The 19,953-nt window shown below is 35.4% G+C and overlaps 1 protein-coding gene across 4 annotated transcripts in view; it reads left to right on the top strand.

Annotated features, from left to right (window-relative positions):
* The window catches only part of CEP128 (centrosomal protein 128), a 91,427-nt gene extending 81,447 nt beyond the window's left edge, over positions 1 to 9,980 (top strand). For all 4 annotated transcript variants that reach the window (XM_015865215.2, XM_015865214.2, XM_015865217.2 and 1 more), the window contains exon 24: positions 1,033 to 9,980. In XM_015865215.2, coding sequence (XP_015720701.1) covers positions 1,033 to 1,139 — 107 coding nt within the window. In that variant the 3' untranslated portion in view covers positions 1,140 to 9,980. The remainder of the gene's footprint in view (positions 1 to 1,032) is intronic.
* Positions 9,981 to 19,953: the final 9,973 nt, after the last annotated feature.

Below are 19,953 nucleotides of genomic sequence, written 5' to 3'. Positions count from 1 at the left end.
TTAGCTTTTATTTCTATATTTGTGTTCTTAGTAAGGAAGATGTGTAACCTTTAACATAATTTATACAAGGAACTGTTCATTAGGTACAGCTTGCAGTCTGAAATATTATCAGACCAAACAGTTGGTCTAAAAACTCAGTACTGGTTGTTATCTAAAGAATAATCCTCAGAAGCTGTTTTTCATGACCACTGTAATTTTCTATAATTTTATATTATGAAGGACCCAGGAGTTGCAGATGCTTTACATTAGCTTTGAAACTTGGTTCCTGCCTTTCTCTTTGTACAGTTCATCACTTCAAGGCTTTAGCCTGGATAGCTTCCCAGCAGCCACATGTCTTTCTGGCTGTCTGTTGTTTTTGGGAATTCATGTTCCAGGGCTTCATAAGCTATTACTTTATGGAGAAGAAAATAGCCACCAGTTTTCTGTGTGGCTATCTGTAACTAGGATCACAGACTTCTCTGACCCTTTGGATCTGGTGACAAGCAACACTCTTGTTATGATGTGGTCTATAGTAGGGTTGAGATCATGACTGAATAAAAGGAATTTGTCCTAAATGTTGATTTTTATTGCCACAGCAATAAAAAGTTGTGCAGTGTATGCTGATGCCTTTCTTTATCCCTCTATGTATACGTTTTCATAGGCAATTATAATAGGCAAAGACAATTTGAAGTGTTTGTTTTGTCTTATATAAACAAAAGTGTAGTAAAATGAGCTGGAAATGGGATGTCAGTGAAATTTCTAAATTTCAGAAAATGCAGAAGTTTATGTTCTGCATGAGAAAGATATGTTGTCTATATCCATGTAATATGGATATATTACACAGCTTTGGATTGTATTCCTCTGAAAAAAGTTAGTCTGTTTCATCAATTTGTAGCATTACTAGTAATGAATACTTACCTAATGATATATATTCTGCTATGTGAAATATATTATTACATCATGAAACATACCCATGCTCAGCAAAATGTGTCTTTTTCTGAAGGAGTTTAATTGTTTTTTTGTTTTTGTTTCTGTTTTTGTTTGACTTTTTAGCACATACGCAGAGAATAGTCCCTTTTGATACAAGTGCCACCAAGGAAGATTCAATTAATGTTGCCATCAATAAAATGAAGATGCAAGCAGGAAGAGGGAAGCAGTAGGACATTTTACAAAAACTCAGAACATTTTTTTTTGAACTGTGGTAATTCCATCTGCTGTTGGTGGAAACATCCTTAATGATTTAATGATTGCCAAACACTTAAATGAAGAGACTTTGATTGACTCCTGTAACCTGTACATGAAAGGTTTTCTGGGACTGCGATATTCTCTTGCATTTTTTTCTGCAGTTGTAAACTAAATGTATTGTATCCCTGAAATATTATGAATTTCAAGAACTGTGACATTGATCTTTGATATGAACTTATTTACCCATGTATAGGACTTGTGCTGAGGTGTTATTTAAAAAGATTCAATAATATTATTAATAATCAAAAATATTCATAAAAATTGTTCGTCCTAATATTTATTGAGTCATTATACAGATTTATACAAGTACATTTTTGAATTTAAGTGCTTCACTTTGCAACAATAATTTAAGAAAGAAGCAATAAATATTAAATAAAAGCTAATTTCTTCAAAATCATACCATGTCTTCAAGCTCAGCATATGTCACTTATAAGCTGTTTAGAATCATTCTTCTGATCAGAATAGTTTTATCAGATACCATGGCAAATTTGATCTTGTGGGACCTCTGTAAAGCACTTAATAGCCCCTGAATCTCACTCATCTGTATCAAGTGTACAGAAGGGCATTGCTAAGTGGCTGTGAAAGTTTTACTAACAGGGCTTGATGATCACTTATTTATTCTGTTTTCTTCTCAGTTAGAAAAAGATACGTCATACTGAATGTAAAATGCTATGGAAATACAATATTGCATGGCTGTATTTGTTTGGATGATTTTGTTTTAAACAGTAATGGTACAATTCTGCATTACTGTGATCTCAAGCAGCACATCACAGAAGAATCTGCTGTCAGAAGAAATAGCAATTCTTCTGATGGTCCTGATTTTATTTCCCCCCCCCCCCCTTTTTTTTTTGTATGCTTCTGATTGAATCACTACTAATGAGCCTTAAACATTTGCCAAATCTATTAGACTACTGTAGTAACATGAATACCATTGCAATAATTGTTTTGTACACTTCTGTCATGCTTAGGAAGTGTTGCTTCAAAACACTTTTTAGCACCATAGGAATCCCAGGTCATTATGTGCCACCTGAAAACAGAACTTTTTTTTATATTTTCTTTTTAAGTTTCCGAAGTTTTTTGCCATCCCGGTGGGCGCTATAGCCTTAACAGAGTCCATATGGATTTTGTCTGTTTCTGTAGAAGGAAATGAGAAAAAAAATAATAATTTTGCTTTCATTTTCTGTAAAGTTTTCTTTACCTTCTGTATGTGTATAATGCTATGCATTATAGTGCTGTCAATGGCTTTTTATATGTCTGTTAGTTCAAAAGGTCCAGAAAGCAAAACAGTCATATCCATTTCTTCTCATCTCAATGTCAATGGAAGGACAGGACAAACACATAACCAAAAAATCTCTTCTGGAGATTATTTCTCTCATGATCTATAAGGACTGTGGATGTAATGAGGCAGTGCGTAACTCAGGCCACAGTTACCATAAACTAAACCAAGTGTATGATGTATCCAACATTTGTAATTTATTTTTTTATTTAGATCAGAGCACAGCTAGAAATGGGGTGTTTAAGATGTTTAAAGTGTTTTTTTTCTATTACTGTTTAAACTCTTGTAGTTATAAAACTGCAAGAAAATCAACAGCTTGTGGATTTTATAGTACCTAAAAATTATGACAAAAATATTTTTATAAAGTCATTTAAAAATATATTATAAAACAGTAAATCATGCTCTCTAAGTCTAAGTAATGGTTTGAAAGCAGTGCCTCCTATATTATTACACTGCCCATAATGTCAGAGGTGGATATTGGTGGTATGGCAGTAGATGTTGAATCTTCCCACCAATATTCTATACCACGTTGTTGCAGAGGGGCAGTGTGATAGAATGGCATCTAACATGGAAGAGTGGATGAAGCAAAGGGTGTCATGGAATTCATCCATGGAGAAAAAAACTTCATCCATTCATATTCATGGATGATTTCTGAAAGTTTACAGAGACCAAACAGTGGATGTGAGCACAGTGAGGCAGTGGGTGGTGTGTTTCAGCAGTGGTGACAGCAACTGTGTGTCACCTCCACTGGTGCAGATTTTTATGAGTGTGACATGCTGGCTCTTGCTCATTGCTGATGAAAATGCGTAACTAGTGATGGTGATCGAGTTGAAGAGTAGTGTTTTTAGCTGAGAATTTACTCTATGTAATAGTCTCATTGTGCTCTTTGTTGTAGTTTCCATGAAAATAAATAGGAGGCATTACTTTTGGAGCAATCTATGTATATCATTTTGGAAAGGGTCTAGTGCTGATGGATAAAAATATGTGCTCTACTCAACCTACTGAAGTTGAAATGTTTTTGAAGTAAATCACTTGCTGGAAAATGAATGGAACTTAAATGTCTCATCTGAGAAGCAACGTGTTGAGAAATAACATCCTCTCTTTTTTCTAAGGTATTTGTAAAAATCTGGATATTGCTTTTACCATTTTATATATTTATACACTGTTCATCAATTGTAACTCAGAAACCAGGTGTCTTTCCTTAAAACAACATAATTTCTACTTTATAGCGTTTGACAATGATGGATGAACAGTCTAATCTCTCTTGCTATTACATAAAATTCTGAATTATTTTTTAAAAGTGCAGGTGAATAAATTTAGTAAATTCAGTGCTCAGTATATTTGCCTTTGACTGTCTGATTGGGTTTTCAGTAGAGTTCTTTCTCCTTCTTTAATATTTTCTAAAAGGGCTGAGGGAACAGAAGAAAAGAAATCAAACCACACACACATAAATTAATGAGAGGGCTTATGGTTTCCAAAGCCAGGAAATTGTTTCTTAAATTTACCCTGTTGGCATGGCAGACCAGATAGCATGTAATATTTGTCTCTCTTCCACCTTGGATAGAAGTTCATATTACAAAGTCAATTTTGTTTCCTTTCTACTGAAGGCTAAAGTTCCTTTCATGATATTATGTGAAACTGTCCCCCTGTGGTTAAAGAAATAATATTTTTTCCATATTGGCTTGAAATAATATTCCTCTGACCAGCGTTATTTTTTAAAGTAGAAAAGCAGATTATTTTTGTATAAAGCATACTGTATATGTCATATCTTAAAAATTACTGTCCATTCTGGTTATCAGAATGGATTTTAACTCTTCAGTGACTCATTCCTTCATTCTTTCCTAAGACAGCAGTTTTCACTAAGGAAAAAAATGTCCTAACCCACCTAAATTGGTGTTTTATTTCTTTGTTCTGTTCAATATTTGGTAAGTAAGGCAACTTTGTATGTATATATTAAATAGTGGCTATAATAATTTAAGACGGTGTATCCATGTTTTTCTAACTGTTCTGGAATACAGGGGTTCAATATAGGGCTTTTAGAGATGCACTTGGCCTTTATTTTGGCATCAAATAATTTTCACTAAACTTTCAGATTTTGTAATGTACTTCAGTTTTTTAAAATAATTTAACAGAAATATTGGAATATTTATTTTAATTTCTTTTGAGAAGTTGATTATTAAATATACAAGAGAGTAGATTTGCATTATAAAAACTTCAAATTAAAGACAGATCTCAGTGTAGCAAGGAGTATCCATCCCTTCGTGGAGTGAAGAACTGAATCACAAGGCAAAACAAAGCAATTTTCTTATTTTTCCCAAAATTTCCCTGACAGCCATGTTTTGGTGATGGTGAAAGTATTCCTTGAATATTCAGAGCTCAGTCACTTTGTTATTCTTTCTTTGCAGCTGTCTCACAAATGTAGATAAAGAAGATGAAATTTCATGGAACAATGAAAACACTATTCTTATATTCTCCAAAATCCATTTGTGAGCTAAGGAGTCTGCTTATCAGTTCATCTCTGGCTTATGACATAGTGGCTGCACCATGGAGCACTGAACCTATTTTTCATGAATGAAAATGCCAATACTAAAGTTGAGTAAAGAACAAACTATTTTTGTAACACTTACACCATTTGCTTATTACAGTCAAAAGGTTCTCTAAATCTCCTCGCATTCAAACTGCATTCCTAATATATCAGTGCCTCTTTAGTTGCTGTATTCACATCCTATTACTTAAGTCAGCGAGAGCTGGAGGCCAGCTATCAGGAAATGCAGTAGAATGCAACACAGATTCCTATTGTTTTGGTTTGGTTTGGTTTTTCATCTAACTGTAGAACTTAGAAACAGATGTAGAAAAAAACTAGCAATACTATGAGGAAAAGGAAGCAACTGCTGATTAAATTTAAATTTCAGAACAGTTTATTTTTGGTGTTTTAATCTAAAACGATTGATATTTCCATCTGAATCAAAGCAATCCCTAAATAGGAGCCCATCTTGGATTTTCTTTATTTATTTATTGCATATCAAAATATTTTCCACTCTAGCTGAAGTCACCACAGCCCTTTACTGGAAGCATAACTGGACTGTTAAGAGTATGAACTTAATTGATTTTCTTTGTAGAGGACTAAGTGAGATTTTAAATCTGAAATGCTTCTTAGTGCTGTATACAGAAGTACAGCAGAACAGAATGTGATAATCTTGGTCTTTCAAAAATCTGTAACCTAATGTCTCTGGGAATGCTGACAGCAAAAATGAAAGAGGTTACTGTGGTTGAAATACAGAAACATCCAGCATTTATTGTTTGTATTAACAACAATAGCAACCATGTTTCCAAAGCTAAAGTTGCAAATCTGTCCTTACTCTGCGTGTAAGAAGGAGATACTTGTTTTCTTGCCTTAATATAAGAATTTTTTGATATCATATGCTGTTAGAAAACAGGTGGTGATGGTTTTTTTAGCACCATGGAGGCACCTTCTTGGTACTATTTAGAGCTAAATATTCTTGGAAATCAATTATTAATGTATTTTTATTAAGGTACTATATTTAAATATAGGAGCTGCATAAATAAACCTCTTTTAGGTTTTGTTCTGCTATCTTTATTTAGGCTGTTCAGTATGTGTTTTGCTTCAGTAAGCTCATTGATTCTTCTTCTGCTGTCTGTTGTTTTCATTGGTCTTCAGATGAGAATCCTAGCCTGCTTTTCTCATCTGTCATCTACACTGCACTAGGATGTCAATAACTGTTTATACATTTACTCCACATTAATAATTTTGATAGTTGATATGCCCAGTGAACGACAGTGATTATAAAGGCAGTTGTTGCCTCTAACATAATCCCTTTTAATGCGAATTCTACCACTCTTACTTGCTTATTAGTATAAAACCTACTTGCTAAGCTACCCTTAGATCACATGGTGCCTAACTGTAGTGATTATTCCTCAGACAAAGGCAAGTTTATCTAACTAAGTTTGTTGAGATGCTTTAATTGCTATTACTCAATCTACTATGAGTCTGTAGTAGAAACTAATAAAGGATAAGCGCAGTTGCAGTAATGCCAAAATATTATTAATTTCAGGTGGAAGAAATGGCTACAAACTGATTTAGGAGATCTGCTGAAGTATGCAGTGGAATCAAAAAATTGAGCATTACAAATTATATTTCTTTAAATTACCCTCAGTAGAAACAGTTGCTGACATCTAAAATATTTCTGAGAATTAATACTGAAATTTGCTAAAGATGGTCACGTGGTATTATTCTGATAATGTGGATTTCTGTGTCACTCACCTTGTTAAATAAGCAATGAACTGGGAAGTCAGCCCAAATTACATCCTGGCAATAGGCTTTTCACAGAAACCACCACTTTTGGACTTACTGTGGAAAAAGATGAGCATAGCTGTGTTTTACAGCTGGCCAAGAGAACAGTTTGCATTTGTGGCATAAGCTATTTCATCTGTGCTGCTCAATATGTGCACCATTTTTAAAGAGGCCTTCAGTTCAGCACAGGCAACACAATCTCATCCAAACTGCTGTGTCTGTAGAGTTGGCAGAATTTTTGTCGTGTGTTTTGACAATCAGAATATCAGTAAATCCATCAGAAACCATGGAGTAGTTTGTTTTGTCTTCACCAGAGAGATATTAAAAGAAATCTCTGTGAAAACAGAAAAATCAAGTATCAAAGTCAATAAACTCTTCATTTTTTCTAGAATGAGAGTCATTTCTGAAACTTCATGAGAGAGACTGCCTTATATAAAATGTCTTTGGAGCCCCTGAACAAATCAACCTATCCCATTTCAAGTCATCTCTTACTGTCACAGACTTGCTTAATTTTCTCCTGTACTTTGGAAATTCTCTTATGTGCAATATAGACTGAATGTCAGACTTGAAATAATTTCATATGTGGTGCTGGTGTGATGGATTTTAAGAAATGCATCAGATGTTCAAATTTCAACCTTGCTATTACCTTAGTGGAAGAAAGTAACAAATATGCATTTAGCCTGTATGTAATGCAAGGGCATCTGTTCCGTGTAACACTGTTTTTGAAGGTGAATCTCTTTTGAAGCTGAAATTTCTGTATGTGCATATGTGCGAGTGGTTTTTGTTTTTGTTTTCCCTTGGGAGTGTGAGAAAAAATCAGTCACTGGAGTTCTGTTTTATCATTTCTAACTAAAAATGCGGCTAATTCCAATACCTCATTAAAAGCACTCCTAACTAAGTTAATTACTGCATGAGCCATTTTCATGCAGATATTTTATTTTTATTTAATTCAAAAAAAATGCAGTTCCTTTCCCATTTAGCATTCTAAAACTGAAACAAAGTGGATTCTGTGATGTAACATTTTGATTGTGAAATTCACAAACTCGGGTTGCCTTGGCATCTAACACAGGTATCAGTGGACATATTGCATCATATTTCCCAGTCCGCCGTTGCTGCTGCAGTTCACTGTAAAATGACTTCACAAAAATCTCAGACTTCCAAAGAATTGAATGTGTGCAAGATGCTCCGTACTGGTTTAAAGTCAGAAAGGTCAGTTTGATACCACTAAACCTCTTGCTTGCAAATGAAATGGAGACTGGTACACTGGAATGAAATTCCTTGGCATGTAATTATTTCTAGACATTAAATCCTGAATGCCCTTTGCCAGCAATTCAGCAAAGAGTCCATTCCCTGATTTAATGTAAAAGGCTCGCTGACCACATTCCCATATATATTCAAGAGTGTTAGGAACATCTATGTGAAAGAAATGTGTATGTCTTTTCTTAATTTTCCCTCCTTGTAGGTTTTATTCTGCGTGTCTGTAGAAACATTGATATATTTCATTCCTCTAGAATGTACCAGAGGAGCAGTGTGCTGAATCTGATTTTGCTGAAGTGACCAGAGTTACTGCAGGTTCCTCTGAATTTGATTACCAAATGGTAAAGGTGTGTTCAGACTTTTAATGGCTGAACAAATACATACAGGCAAATATGTGAATTGTCCCATTCACATAATTATGTACATGTCTTATAGTCATAGACACGCTTAAACATGTACAGTCATACACTGTAATAATTTACTGATCTAACAAAAAATTAACTCTTTGTGCTTTCCAATCCAGATGACTGAAGCTAGCAGAGGCATGTCTAATATCAGTGAAATTAGCATTTAATTGTGAGTTTGAGGAAAGGATGAAGGAATATTTTCTCAAGGTGTGTTTTCACTGCATTTTGTAGAGCTCCAGGTCTACTTTATATGTTGATCTAGTGAGCAGACAAATACTTACTAACAAATACACATTTTATTAAAATATTTCTTTAGCAGACTAAGTGCTCGCAATACTTCAGCTCTATTTCATTTTTTTCTAAACTTCAATTTCCCCCCAAAATTCTCAGAATTAAGATTTGAGGTTTATTTGGCTTCATGTATATATACTGTAATCTTCAGGCTTGTACTGGTTCAGTAAGTTCTGACAAACTTAAACATCTTCATTTTCTGTTTCTGTGTGAGCATTTGTCCCATGTGAAACAAACTTTAGGTTATTCCAATGTTGCCACCATTGTTTCTAACACACTGAAGACGATATTCATCTCCATACACTGTTTCTTGATTGTAATTCAACATTCCTCACAGAATGAGCTGATAGAGATGCTCCTCATTCCATGGTGCTACAGCTATTCATGGCTGTCCAGAATGTGTTTTGTCTTCCACATCGCTGTGTCCGCAACTGAAACACACCACCCATTGCCTCACTGTGCTCACATCCACTGTCTGGTCACCATAAATATTCAGCAAGAAACAATGAATGTGAATGGGTGTCATTTTTGCTACATGGAGGAATTCTATGACACACCTTTTCTTCATATTAAATAATGTGATTTTTTTTATTCTTAGAAAAAGAAAAAAATATCAAGACTTGCAGCTTTGACTACTTGTCAGATACCCTCTAACTTCTGCAGTAAGTCCTTTAGCTTTTTCATTGTATGACAGTTTCATTCCATCATTCCAAGGTAACTTACCAAGATGTTTTTATTCCTTTTTTTTTTTTTTTTTTTCATTAGCAGCCATCTTTCACGATGAAAAAAAAATACTGAGAACTACATAATGAATTACATTTAACTGTTACTTTTGTAAATTGCGTGGATACAACTAAGCCTGCAATCATTTTCAGAGCACCTCTCAAACATTTAGGAACAATGCTTTATGAAGTACAGAAATTTCTTAATGTGATGTTCCTGAGCATGGATCCTTGTCAGTCTGTGAAGTTTGTGTTGCTGTAACATGCACAAGGTTTGACTCACGTCAATCTAGATTACAAAGCATATGAAAGCAATGTATTATGCTTTGAGTACGTTGCTGCGAACTGATGCCTTGACATTGAGTATGAAGGTATGTTTATGTACAAGTTTGGCTATGCTCTCCCTGGATAGTTCATATGTTAATTCAGTATCAACATTTGTACTTACTTTCTACAAGTAAGCTAAATAAATTATTTTTCTAAGCAACACATACCATTTGTATTCATTTGTGTGACACCGACACTTCTTGTGTAAAGTCCTATTTGATGATATCCTTTTTGTTTGTGTGAAGAATATGTGCTTGATGTGATTTTTCTTGTCCAATTCTGCTTTTTAGTCTGTTTCTGAGAACAACAAAGATGCTCTTGTATTTTTTCTTTTCTTTCTTCTACTATAAAACTTGCTTAAAAACTAAAATGGCATTTTAGAGGTGAAACCTAATAGTTGTCTTCAGAAGTGTATGTTCAAAGCACATATTTAGTTAAAAGATTTATTTACTTTTATTGATTAAAAAAAAAATCTGGCAAGGTACTACAGCCTTATAGTAGGCCTGGATATTTATGTTGGCCATTAATCGTTGAATGTTTTCAGAGCTGTCCTTGAATGAATGAGACAAGCCCTCTAGAGAGTGTGAATGAGGTTCATTTGACTAAATTTGGGTTTGTGCAGGATACGTGCCTCCATGTAAGCAATCCTACATCTGTCATCAATAGAGTACCTGGGACTCATGTCATGATTCATTTTGCCCCAAGGTCGCCAACTGCACTAGCTCTATTGACTGGATCTCCATTTGGGACTAAAAGAAGAAACCTGGGGAATACCTCCCAGTCATTGGCCTAAATTAGAGACACTTCACTCAGGTAGGATTCGCCATATCCACCTGCAGGAGTGTCTCAATCCCAGGGTAATGTATTTATTGTCCTCAATAATCTCTATAAGCACTGCTCAGGAACAACTAGAACACTGGTGCACTATCAATGTTATTACTGTACTAAATTCACAGTGTAGCCCTATAACAGATTCTAGGAGGAAAATTAATTTTACTCCAGCAGAAAACAGAACAATTTTCTAATACATAGGGAAAAAAAAATAGAAAAAAGTTAGTTATCATTAAATCATTCTATATAAAGAAAACTTCTAATGAGAAGGTGGCCAAAATACAGAAATCGGACATCAAAAGCCTGTAATTATTTTACTAATTCCATTCTCAATTGTATATTCCCTTGCCTGCTGGACTTAAAAGCTTTTGCGTGTCTTTTGCATGGTTGTGATCTGTGGGGCAGTTCATGACAAACATCTTGCTTGCTTCACAGACCACTTTTCATCTATCATCGGTAAGTCAGTTCTAATTGTATCTGTAAAAATAAGATAACATTGAAAGTAAAGTTATTAGTTCATCGTGTCTTTTAATGGTGCTCATTGAAATTATGAATTTGCAAGTTTTCATTCATATGAGCTGTACGACAACAGGAGGAGTCATAAAAGAGCATAGCAGACACATTATGTGGTGAAAGTTTTGGAGTATGTTTGAGCAGATAGATGCCACTTTACAGGAATACATTTCAAAAACATTATTTCATTAAAAAAATGTTTCAAAGGAATGTTTAGTAACTGACATTAACTAACGGTATATTTTAATTGAATGCAAAAAAATGACTTCTGGCTGCTGCTATTCACTGTTAATCTCACTTTATGGGGCTCCAGGGGTGGGTTGGACCTAAGTGTTGAGTTGGAAAGACTCTCAGCTGAGATTATTAAAAAAAAAAAAAAAATCCCTTTCTTTAAAGGCTTCTCTACAGTTTCCATTGGTTTCTAAGATAGAAAGTTCTAGGTTCTGGATAAATGCTGGTTTAATTTGCTGCATATGTTCTGTCTACCCTCTGGCATTTCTCTGGGATAAGGAACTCTTTCTGCATATCTATGTCACATTTTTTGTGCTATTGTTTTTTGGGGGAGAAAAAATAGTTTAGAGGTGATCAAGTCAGGAAAATACAATAGAAAATCTGGGTGATATGAAGTTAGTGCTGCCCTATGCTCTATATGCCTGGTACAAGTATATAAGTTTTTATATTTTTTACATCTCACAGATCTGATTTCTGAAGCTCAGGAATGTTAATTTGGTTATAAAACTGTAGTGCTGACATCTATTACAACATGTATATTGTATAACAAAATCCATAATTGTATCTGTTGGCATACATTTTAATCATATTACTTATATATAAATTATATATTCTTACTGAAGTAGCAGTGTGGAGAAGATGAAGGTGTTGGAGTTCAACTATAAGGCACAGAGCTGTAGTAGGAAACCTGATTTTATTAATTCCAGAATAGCCTGGATTTTTTTTTGGAATATTTTCCCTAATATTAGATTGTAGTTGATAATGAACATGTGAGCACGAACATGTTTTCAAGTGGTTGTAAAGAAGAGGGGAAAAAAACCTAACCAAATAATTATTTTCAAAATCTCCTCAGTGCTTCTGAAAGTGCAAAACTGTTTTGTTTCTGTTTAATGTAATGTGTGCTGTCTAGCATTTTTACTCTGCAATAGAACAAGTAACTTCAGTTCTCAGATACGTGATTTTTCCAGGTATTTTTAAAGAGATGAAAATTAAAATATGCTATTTTTACATGTTTCCTTTGTATATGCTGTAACTTCTTAAATTTAGTATGTTTACTCTGCTTATCCATTTCTTCGTGGTACTTAATTCAAGTGGATATTTCAGGCATGTGCAAATCAGCTGGAGTGTTCCTTATTTCCAACTGCAACTTCTAATATTTATGTTTGGAGCAAAGCAGTAACATTACATTTTAAAATGCTATTTAAAATCAGTACTTAGTTGATTCCACAGGTACTTCAGAGAGCATGATGAAATTTTACTGGCACTTTATAAGAAGAAATAGTTACAAAAAGAATATGAAACAATTTAGGAGGCCACAATGGGAAGAAAAAGAAATAAAAAACTAGGAGCATCCTATTATGTAGTGTTTACATTGTTAAATCACTTGGTTAGGAGCTGGACTCACATTGTTTTAAATACCAAAAAAAGAAGAAAGCTTATGATAGCTGTCTTTAAGAAGCTTTCAAAAGTAGAAATGTATTTCCAAATTTTGTATTAATTTGTTTCAGCTCATCTTTCTTAAAGAATAGGATTCTCACAGTTGTCAATAGGTGTGGAAGAAAGGCTCTCAGATCTAGTGTCAAGTTTTTTATTTTTACGTTCATTGGGGCAGCCTTGTGTGACTGCTCTGTAGCACTGTGGAGCAGCCTCATGTATTGTCCTAATGTAATGAGATGTCTTTTCTTTGCCTCTGAAGCGATGATTTCCAAAAAGGTGATGATACATGTTAACACCACAACTAGCGCAGACTTCTGCAACCAGCATCAGCAGTACACATGGAAAAAACTAAGACTGACTCTACTAAGATATAGTTCAAAAAGATCACCCCACTTCTACTCAGTGTTGCTCCTCTTGATCTAATGTAAACTCTGTTTTGTGGTAGAAACTGTTGAATAACTCACTAAATACAAATGGAACAAAACTTGCCAGCATAAATCAAGTTAAGAAAATAGCTTTTCAGATTTTATATCTAGGCTTTTAGTCATCTTTTCAGAGTTCCTGAGTGTTGCTCATTTGCATTTGTTGATCTTACCTCCGGGCACATGCAACTTTCCATTACCAAAATCTTTTTGTCTTCTAATCCTTGTGCAATGGGTCATATTTGCTTTATTTGTTTGAGTTTATGTGTCATGCTTCTTTAAAAAGAAACTGATGAGGTCAGGAACCTTTGGAGAAAGGCAGGAATGCTTCTCCCTAAGGAGTAACTGAATTTGCGTAGGTAGAGCTTTCAGAATGTGGGGTGGGGCTTTCAGAGAGGGATTGCTCAGCGAGTGGCTAAGCTGGGACATTGTGAAGAGAAGCAGGGAACAGGCCAAGCTGGAGTCTTGGGGATTTAGAGGGAGCCATTCAGCATTCACTGCAACTCAAAAATCCACCATATTGTGGTGGTCTTAGACCAGCTCTGGAAGAAAGAACACATTTGAAGGCAGGAGGAAGTTTGTTTAAAGATACTTTTAATCTTCCTCTGTTTTACTTAAAGACTTTAAGGTTTTAATTATTTTTTCCAACTAACCTATATTTTGTCAATTTCTTTTTTGTCCTGCTTAAAACTTTTGTAACCCTTGAGGGGGAATTAGCTCTAACTTGAGGGTTCACTGGTTGAGTTAAGGTCCTGTCATGCTGTCTCTTCAAGATATTTTTCAAATTTTTGTCTCCTGTAGAAAAGTTGAAATCCTAGTCCTGTACTGCTTATTACCCTTTACCTCAGCATCTCAGTACACAAGTCTCCTGCTCAGCAGCATTATCTGCTCTGTACCTGTCCCAGTACACTCATTTGCTTTTTCCTGTTTGTTATCTGTCAGCTATCCCAATTTGTTCCCTAATCCTTTTCCCTGCCCCCTGTTATCAGCTGCAGCTTCTGCCCTTGCAGAAGCCAGGTACTATTCTTCCACAAGCAGTCAATTAACTAGTCACAGGTCAATTAGAGATTTTTTTCTTCTTTCTTTCACATCATTACTTAATGTTCACATACTGTCTTCGGCAGGGAAATTACTTGTTAATCCAGGGAAATTTGCAAATCCCTGCTCTTTTTGAATTCTTTCTAGTTAGACTCATGAAGATAAACATTTCTTACCCAGTTGTAGCTATTCTGTATGTTTGATCACTGCCTGTTCATACCTTCCTACTGTGGCTGCACTTGGCACTGGCTGGCAGTAACCTCTGATTTATCCAGATTTCATCATACATTTGTTAGCAAGCACTGACCTCAGAGAAAACTACTCAAGGATCAAACACAGTTAGTTATAAAGAAAAAGAAACTTACTGCAAAGTAAGGCAATACTCTTTTGGGAAAGTAAACAGCAAGACAAGTGGTACAATTTTATGCAAATACTTCATCTACTCTAGAATTCTGTCTTAGAAGATGAAGGAACAGTACTGAGAACTGTGCAGATTTCTCATGATGTTTTTTCCAAAGTATTTTCCTAGTATCCAACAGATTTTGTTTCATGGATGTCCTGCACTTGTTGCAATAGCATTGTATTTAATAATGTTCTCAGGGTTTCTTCTTTCTTCCATAAAATTCTGCTGATGTATTTTGAGTTTATATCAATATATCCATAAGATTCTTCAGCATAATTCCACTATATGATCATGCCGTATATAGCTACCATTCTGAATGTGCCTCCTTCAACTTAATGATTCCAGTGATCTAATTCTTAATGGAATAAAAGATAATTTGTATTCAGATGACCCTTGTTTCATCCTAAAATGTATTCCTTTAAAATTAATGTAGGAAGTATGCTATGTAAGTTGTACGTTTCCTGGTCGGCCTCTATTGTGGCTGCTCAGTGTTTGAAATGCATCAGCAGCAAGGATCCCATCTAGAAGGGGATTTTTTAACAAGTACGTTTTTGTTGCAGTGAGTAGTAGTTAGGCTTTTTAAAATTATTTTTCTGTTTTTTTTTCCCCACTTAAGAACCAGGGCTTCTCTGGTGAAAGATAAGATCAGCTAATAAAACAGATTAAACTGGCTGATTTAGAAGCTGAAAGGGAATGAATGGACAGCTGAATCCTAGCAAAACCATCTTCTTCAGAATGGATTTTCCACATGAAGGTGGGAGTGAAAGACCCAGTCTAGTCAGGTGTGTAACTGCATCCTTTCACGCATCAGTAGAAGACAGATGATTTCTGTTCAATTGTTTTACACTGAAATTCAAAGCCCACGTAATTTTTGTTGAATCTCAAAAGACTGCTGTAATGTAGAAGGAGTTTCCTTCTGTGAGATATTACTTTGCAGGTAAACCTACAATACCTCCACAGTTTTGTTCAAGCATACACAAAATGTAATCTGCAAAACACTGGCCACTGCTGCAGGCAATTGGGCTCTTAAATCAGCTCTGTCTGGAATTGTTTTCCTGCTTCTCTGACCCTGAGAAGTCCAAATTTTTTTCAAGCTTGGTAATTCTGGGGGAAATCCATTGTTTTATGGGATACAGGAGTGTTTTTCCTTAACAATTGCTGTGACCACCAGAGTCTTGGCCTGCTGCTAGCAGTATCTATGGTACAGGCAGAAGAGAGGGTGTTGCAGGGAGGAGCTGTACTTCTCTAAAGCCAGTGCTGACAGCAGGATCCTATGTGGTGCCAGACAGACTGATGTGGGTGACTCAACAGCAGTTGCTCTTCCATCCGTGTCAGTACTGAAACAATGTCCCAGCATGAGGCTGGAAGCTGTACAGGGGTTGAGATGTAAAAGCCTGTTTTTCAATGCTCCATTACTCTGTTTAGTGTTTGCTTGCCTTCCCTATTGTGTCTTTGATGAAATTTTAATTATTATTTATTATACTTTTGTTACTGCATGCCAAATACTGAGCATGCATGAAGATGGTTGATGAATAACAGAGTTAGTATTATGCAAAAGAATAGTTCTCTGAAAATTGGCCTCTCTTGGAATAAATAAGTTCAGTGAGCAGGTACTTCTCTAAAATATTTTACTATTCACACTGTTTTGCAGCTTTTTTTTTCTCCTAGATGCCAAATCTGTAATTAAATCTGCCCTCTTGTATCTCATGTGGTAGGTAGGCAGTGATATTCACTTTTGGCTTAATTTCCAGGGAAATTAAGTGCCCTGGCCAAAATAAAGCTACAAGCTTGTGGCTAAACCAGAAAAAATCCTGGCCCCAAGTCTCCTTGCTCTGGCTGTAAAATTCTTCAATAATCTACTTACAGCATTTATGGGTAAAGTTCTTTAGCTTCACTAAAAATTACATTAGCTAATATAACAAGTTGCCATTGTTAGTAGGCTAAGCAGAGAGAAAGTGTGCACTGGCACTATTATTCACCAGAAAATGTAAGATATCTTTCCTCTCTTCAATTTTCATTTTTCTTTTTTAAGGAAAGAGAATGGCAAGATGCTTGCAGTACCTCCATAGATTTGCATTGCTAATTTTGAGTCTGCATAATTGAGCAAAATGGGGTACAGCCATGCCAAGCATGGAGGAAAATTAGATATAAGTAAGGAGAACCAAGGAGTGAATCAGGACAGGAAGATTCTGAAGGAAAATTTAGAGATTGTGGCAGGAATACAGTACTTCAAAAGGCATGTGCCTGAGATTGGTTATGGCTATCAGGAAGCATCAGTTATGCTCCCAATTTCATCTCTATTTAAAGAAAGAAAAGAAATCTAGAGAATTTAATTTTAATTATGTAAACTAACATACCGGGGAAGCTGAGCATGCCAGAGCCTACCCTGTATCTAATGTTTAACAGAACTTGCCGGCTGCCCTGGCTGCGAACTTCTATACATGCCTGTCATGTGAACTGACAATCCTCAAGGCTTTGGGATTATTTTCTTTTTGTGCTATAACACTCTGTTCTCGTTGCTTTAAACCTGATTAATGGTAATTAAATGGAAGTTGAGTTGAGGTACCAAAATAAAATTAACAGTTGTAAGGACTTTCTCATATCCCAATGCCTTACTCTTGTTATCTTCAAAGAAAGGAGAGGAATGGTAGATTGAGTTTTAATGTAACTTTGTTTCATTAAGCCCTAGATCAGATGCAAATAAGGGTAACAGAAATAGTGTCCAAGCAGCGTCAGAGCAGGTACAATTGCTACAAAGACATGCAAAATTGTTTCTGTGTTTTGTTTGCCTTCCAGCAAGGAAAGCGTTCTCTCCCCCTTCAACAACAACATAAAATATCAAAAGTCTGCCCAAGCAAGAGCAAATACCTTTCTTATCCTCCTTGGTGCTGCCTGGCATGAGTATAGTTGGGTGTCTCACTACTCTGGAGGGAGTTCAGAGCACAGCACAGTCTGGGAAAAGGAAGTGGGCCTGGGGACGCAGAGCGCTTCTGCTGCTATGCCAAAGTGTCACAGAGCACTACTGTGTTCTCCGTGCCCCCAGCTTAAAGGGAAAGTTTTGTTCCATCTCTTCTGGCAACTTCACAATTCCCCTTCTGAAAGTGAAGTCTGATTGAGTCAAAGGAGATATGCTGTGCTAGGAAAACTGGACAAATATCCCCTAACATGAATGAAGCTAAAGCACTATCACAGGCTTTAATGTTGCCCCTTGCATAGGAACAGCAGATAAAATAAGTAAACATGGAAAAAAAAAACTGCTCTGAAAGCACCAAAAGTGTGCAATTATGATAGATTTCTAGAAAGATCTCACAAAAGGAGATCTGTCCATGCCCAAACATACCCTACAACAAAATTTACAAAGACAAGAAAGTATCATTTCTTCCTATGGAAATCAAACATTTATATATATAACTTTAACTTTTATTTTCTAACCTTTTCCACTCCTGACATTCAGTGCTGATAAAAGCTACAGAAAGCAGAGTGTGTAAAGTTCATTGTGGTGCTAACTGATAAACTGGCTCTATGTGTTACTGGTCCTGAATCTATTTTGAATTTTCAAGAATGGCACTGAATTTTAGAATGAGTCTCAGGTTATTGTCAGTACAGTATCAGTATGTTCCAAATTTTGTGTCTGTAATGCAGATATAATACATCTACTGAATGGAAATCATATGAACAAAGCAAACCCAGGTAAAGCCAGGGGCTTATGGAGGATGCTATCTCAACTTCAGATGTTTCACACCTTGGGTGTTCACTTCCTTTAATATAAGTCTCCAAATGTCTGTAGTTCGAAGTGGGAGGAAAGCAGAGCATTTGTGTTTAAGTAAAACTGTGTACTTTTTATTTTTTTAGTGATGGTGGTCCAGGCACTTGTATCATTCTTTATATCAGACTTTGATACTTGGATATATACCACTGGACTGGCTGTTAGTTACAAAAGACTGTTGCTTCAGTTATTGCTTGAAACACTGGAATAAAGCTGGAGCTTCTTGAACATTTTAAGTAGTTGGCTTATTTGTCTTTCCAAAGCAATTTATCTAAATAGGCCAACACGATCAAATAACACAGGATTGCCTAGTCTGATATCTTAATTAGAACTCTTAAAAAATAATGGTTACCTTTCAGCTCCCAAAATGTCACAGATGTTTCTTAAAAATTGGCCAGTGAACATCAGCAGCAGCCACACAAAGCTATTTGTTTTTCAAAGCTGAACAGACTTTCCACTGGAACATATCCTGGCAAAAAAACCACAAGGAGAAATACAATTTACGCTGGTTTGAAAATACAAAAGCAGAAGATTGCTGATAATTCCAGTTATATTTATTCTGCACTAAGACCTTCTTATCCACCTTTGTCTTTAAAATACTGCCTTATAAAAAAACATTTTTCTTCAAATGAATCGTAACCTAATTGGGTTACACAATATTATGAGTAATCTAAAATACCATGATGATTACATTGCCTTTTCCACAGTGCTTCCAGCTGAACTTTGTTTCCACAGAGAATGTAGAAGTGGAGCAGTTGCTGTAACTTTGGCTTTTTCTATTTTCACACAGAAATTGCCAGATGTGCTTCGGAGTAGAATATCATTTGTGAATGAATGAGAAGAAATATTCCATGTTACTAGGGATGATTAAAGTTAAACTGAAGAAGTTTAGACACCTTAACAGTATTTCAAATGCACAGCCAGCTGTTTCGCACTAATTTTTAATTTCAGGATACTTTACAGAGTTATTTCTTGAATATTTTATTCCAGTTGTGCATGTTCAAGGGTCTAGATACTAAGCTTGAAATAGAAGAAACATCTTTTAAAACAGTCATATTTTGCCATGAATTTATATAAGAAATCTGCTGGTCAAGGTAAGGTCAGTGTAATTCTCTAGAGCTTAAAATCTGTTAAATATTAGTACAGTTAGCAGGTTGTGGTTTGTTTATTGTTTGGATTTTGTTGTTGTTGTTTTTCCATTAAAAAAATAAATAAATAGTGGAAACTAAATGAGAAATTTCATTCTGGCATACCAAACCCACACTAACCCTTTACCAGGGACAAGATCAGAAACAAGTAGGTAACTTCCCAAATAGGCTGACCTATAAGCTTGTCCGAGTTTCCTTTTTGGATAGGCCTACCCACAGCTATTGAGCAATTTAATTAATAAGAGTTGCACATGTTTTACTATCAACTCAACTGAAATGGTACACATTAAAGAAAAATGAGGCTGGATCAAACCTTCATGAATAATAAAAGCAAAGCAGTTTACACAG

The sequence above is a fragment of the Coturnix japonica genome, chromosome 5 (assembly GCF_001577835.2).
Source record: "Coturnix japonica isolate 7356 chromosome 5, Coturnix japonica 2.1, whole genome shotgun sequence".
Classification (NCBI taxonomy): domain Eukaryota; kingdom Metazoa; phylum Chordata; class Aves; order Galliformes; family Phasianidae; genus Coturnix; species Coturnix japonica.
The sequence above is the reverse complement of the archived record's forward strand: the minus strand, read 5'-3'. Positions and strand labels throughout refer to the sequence as shown.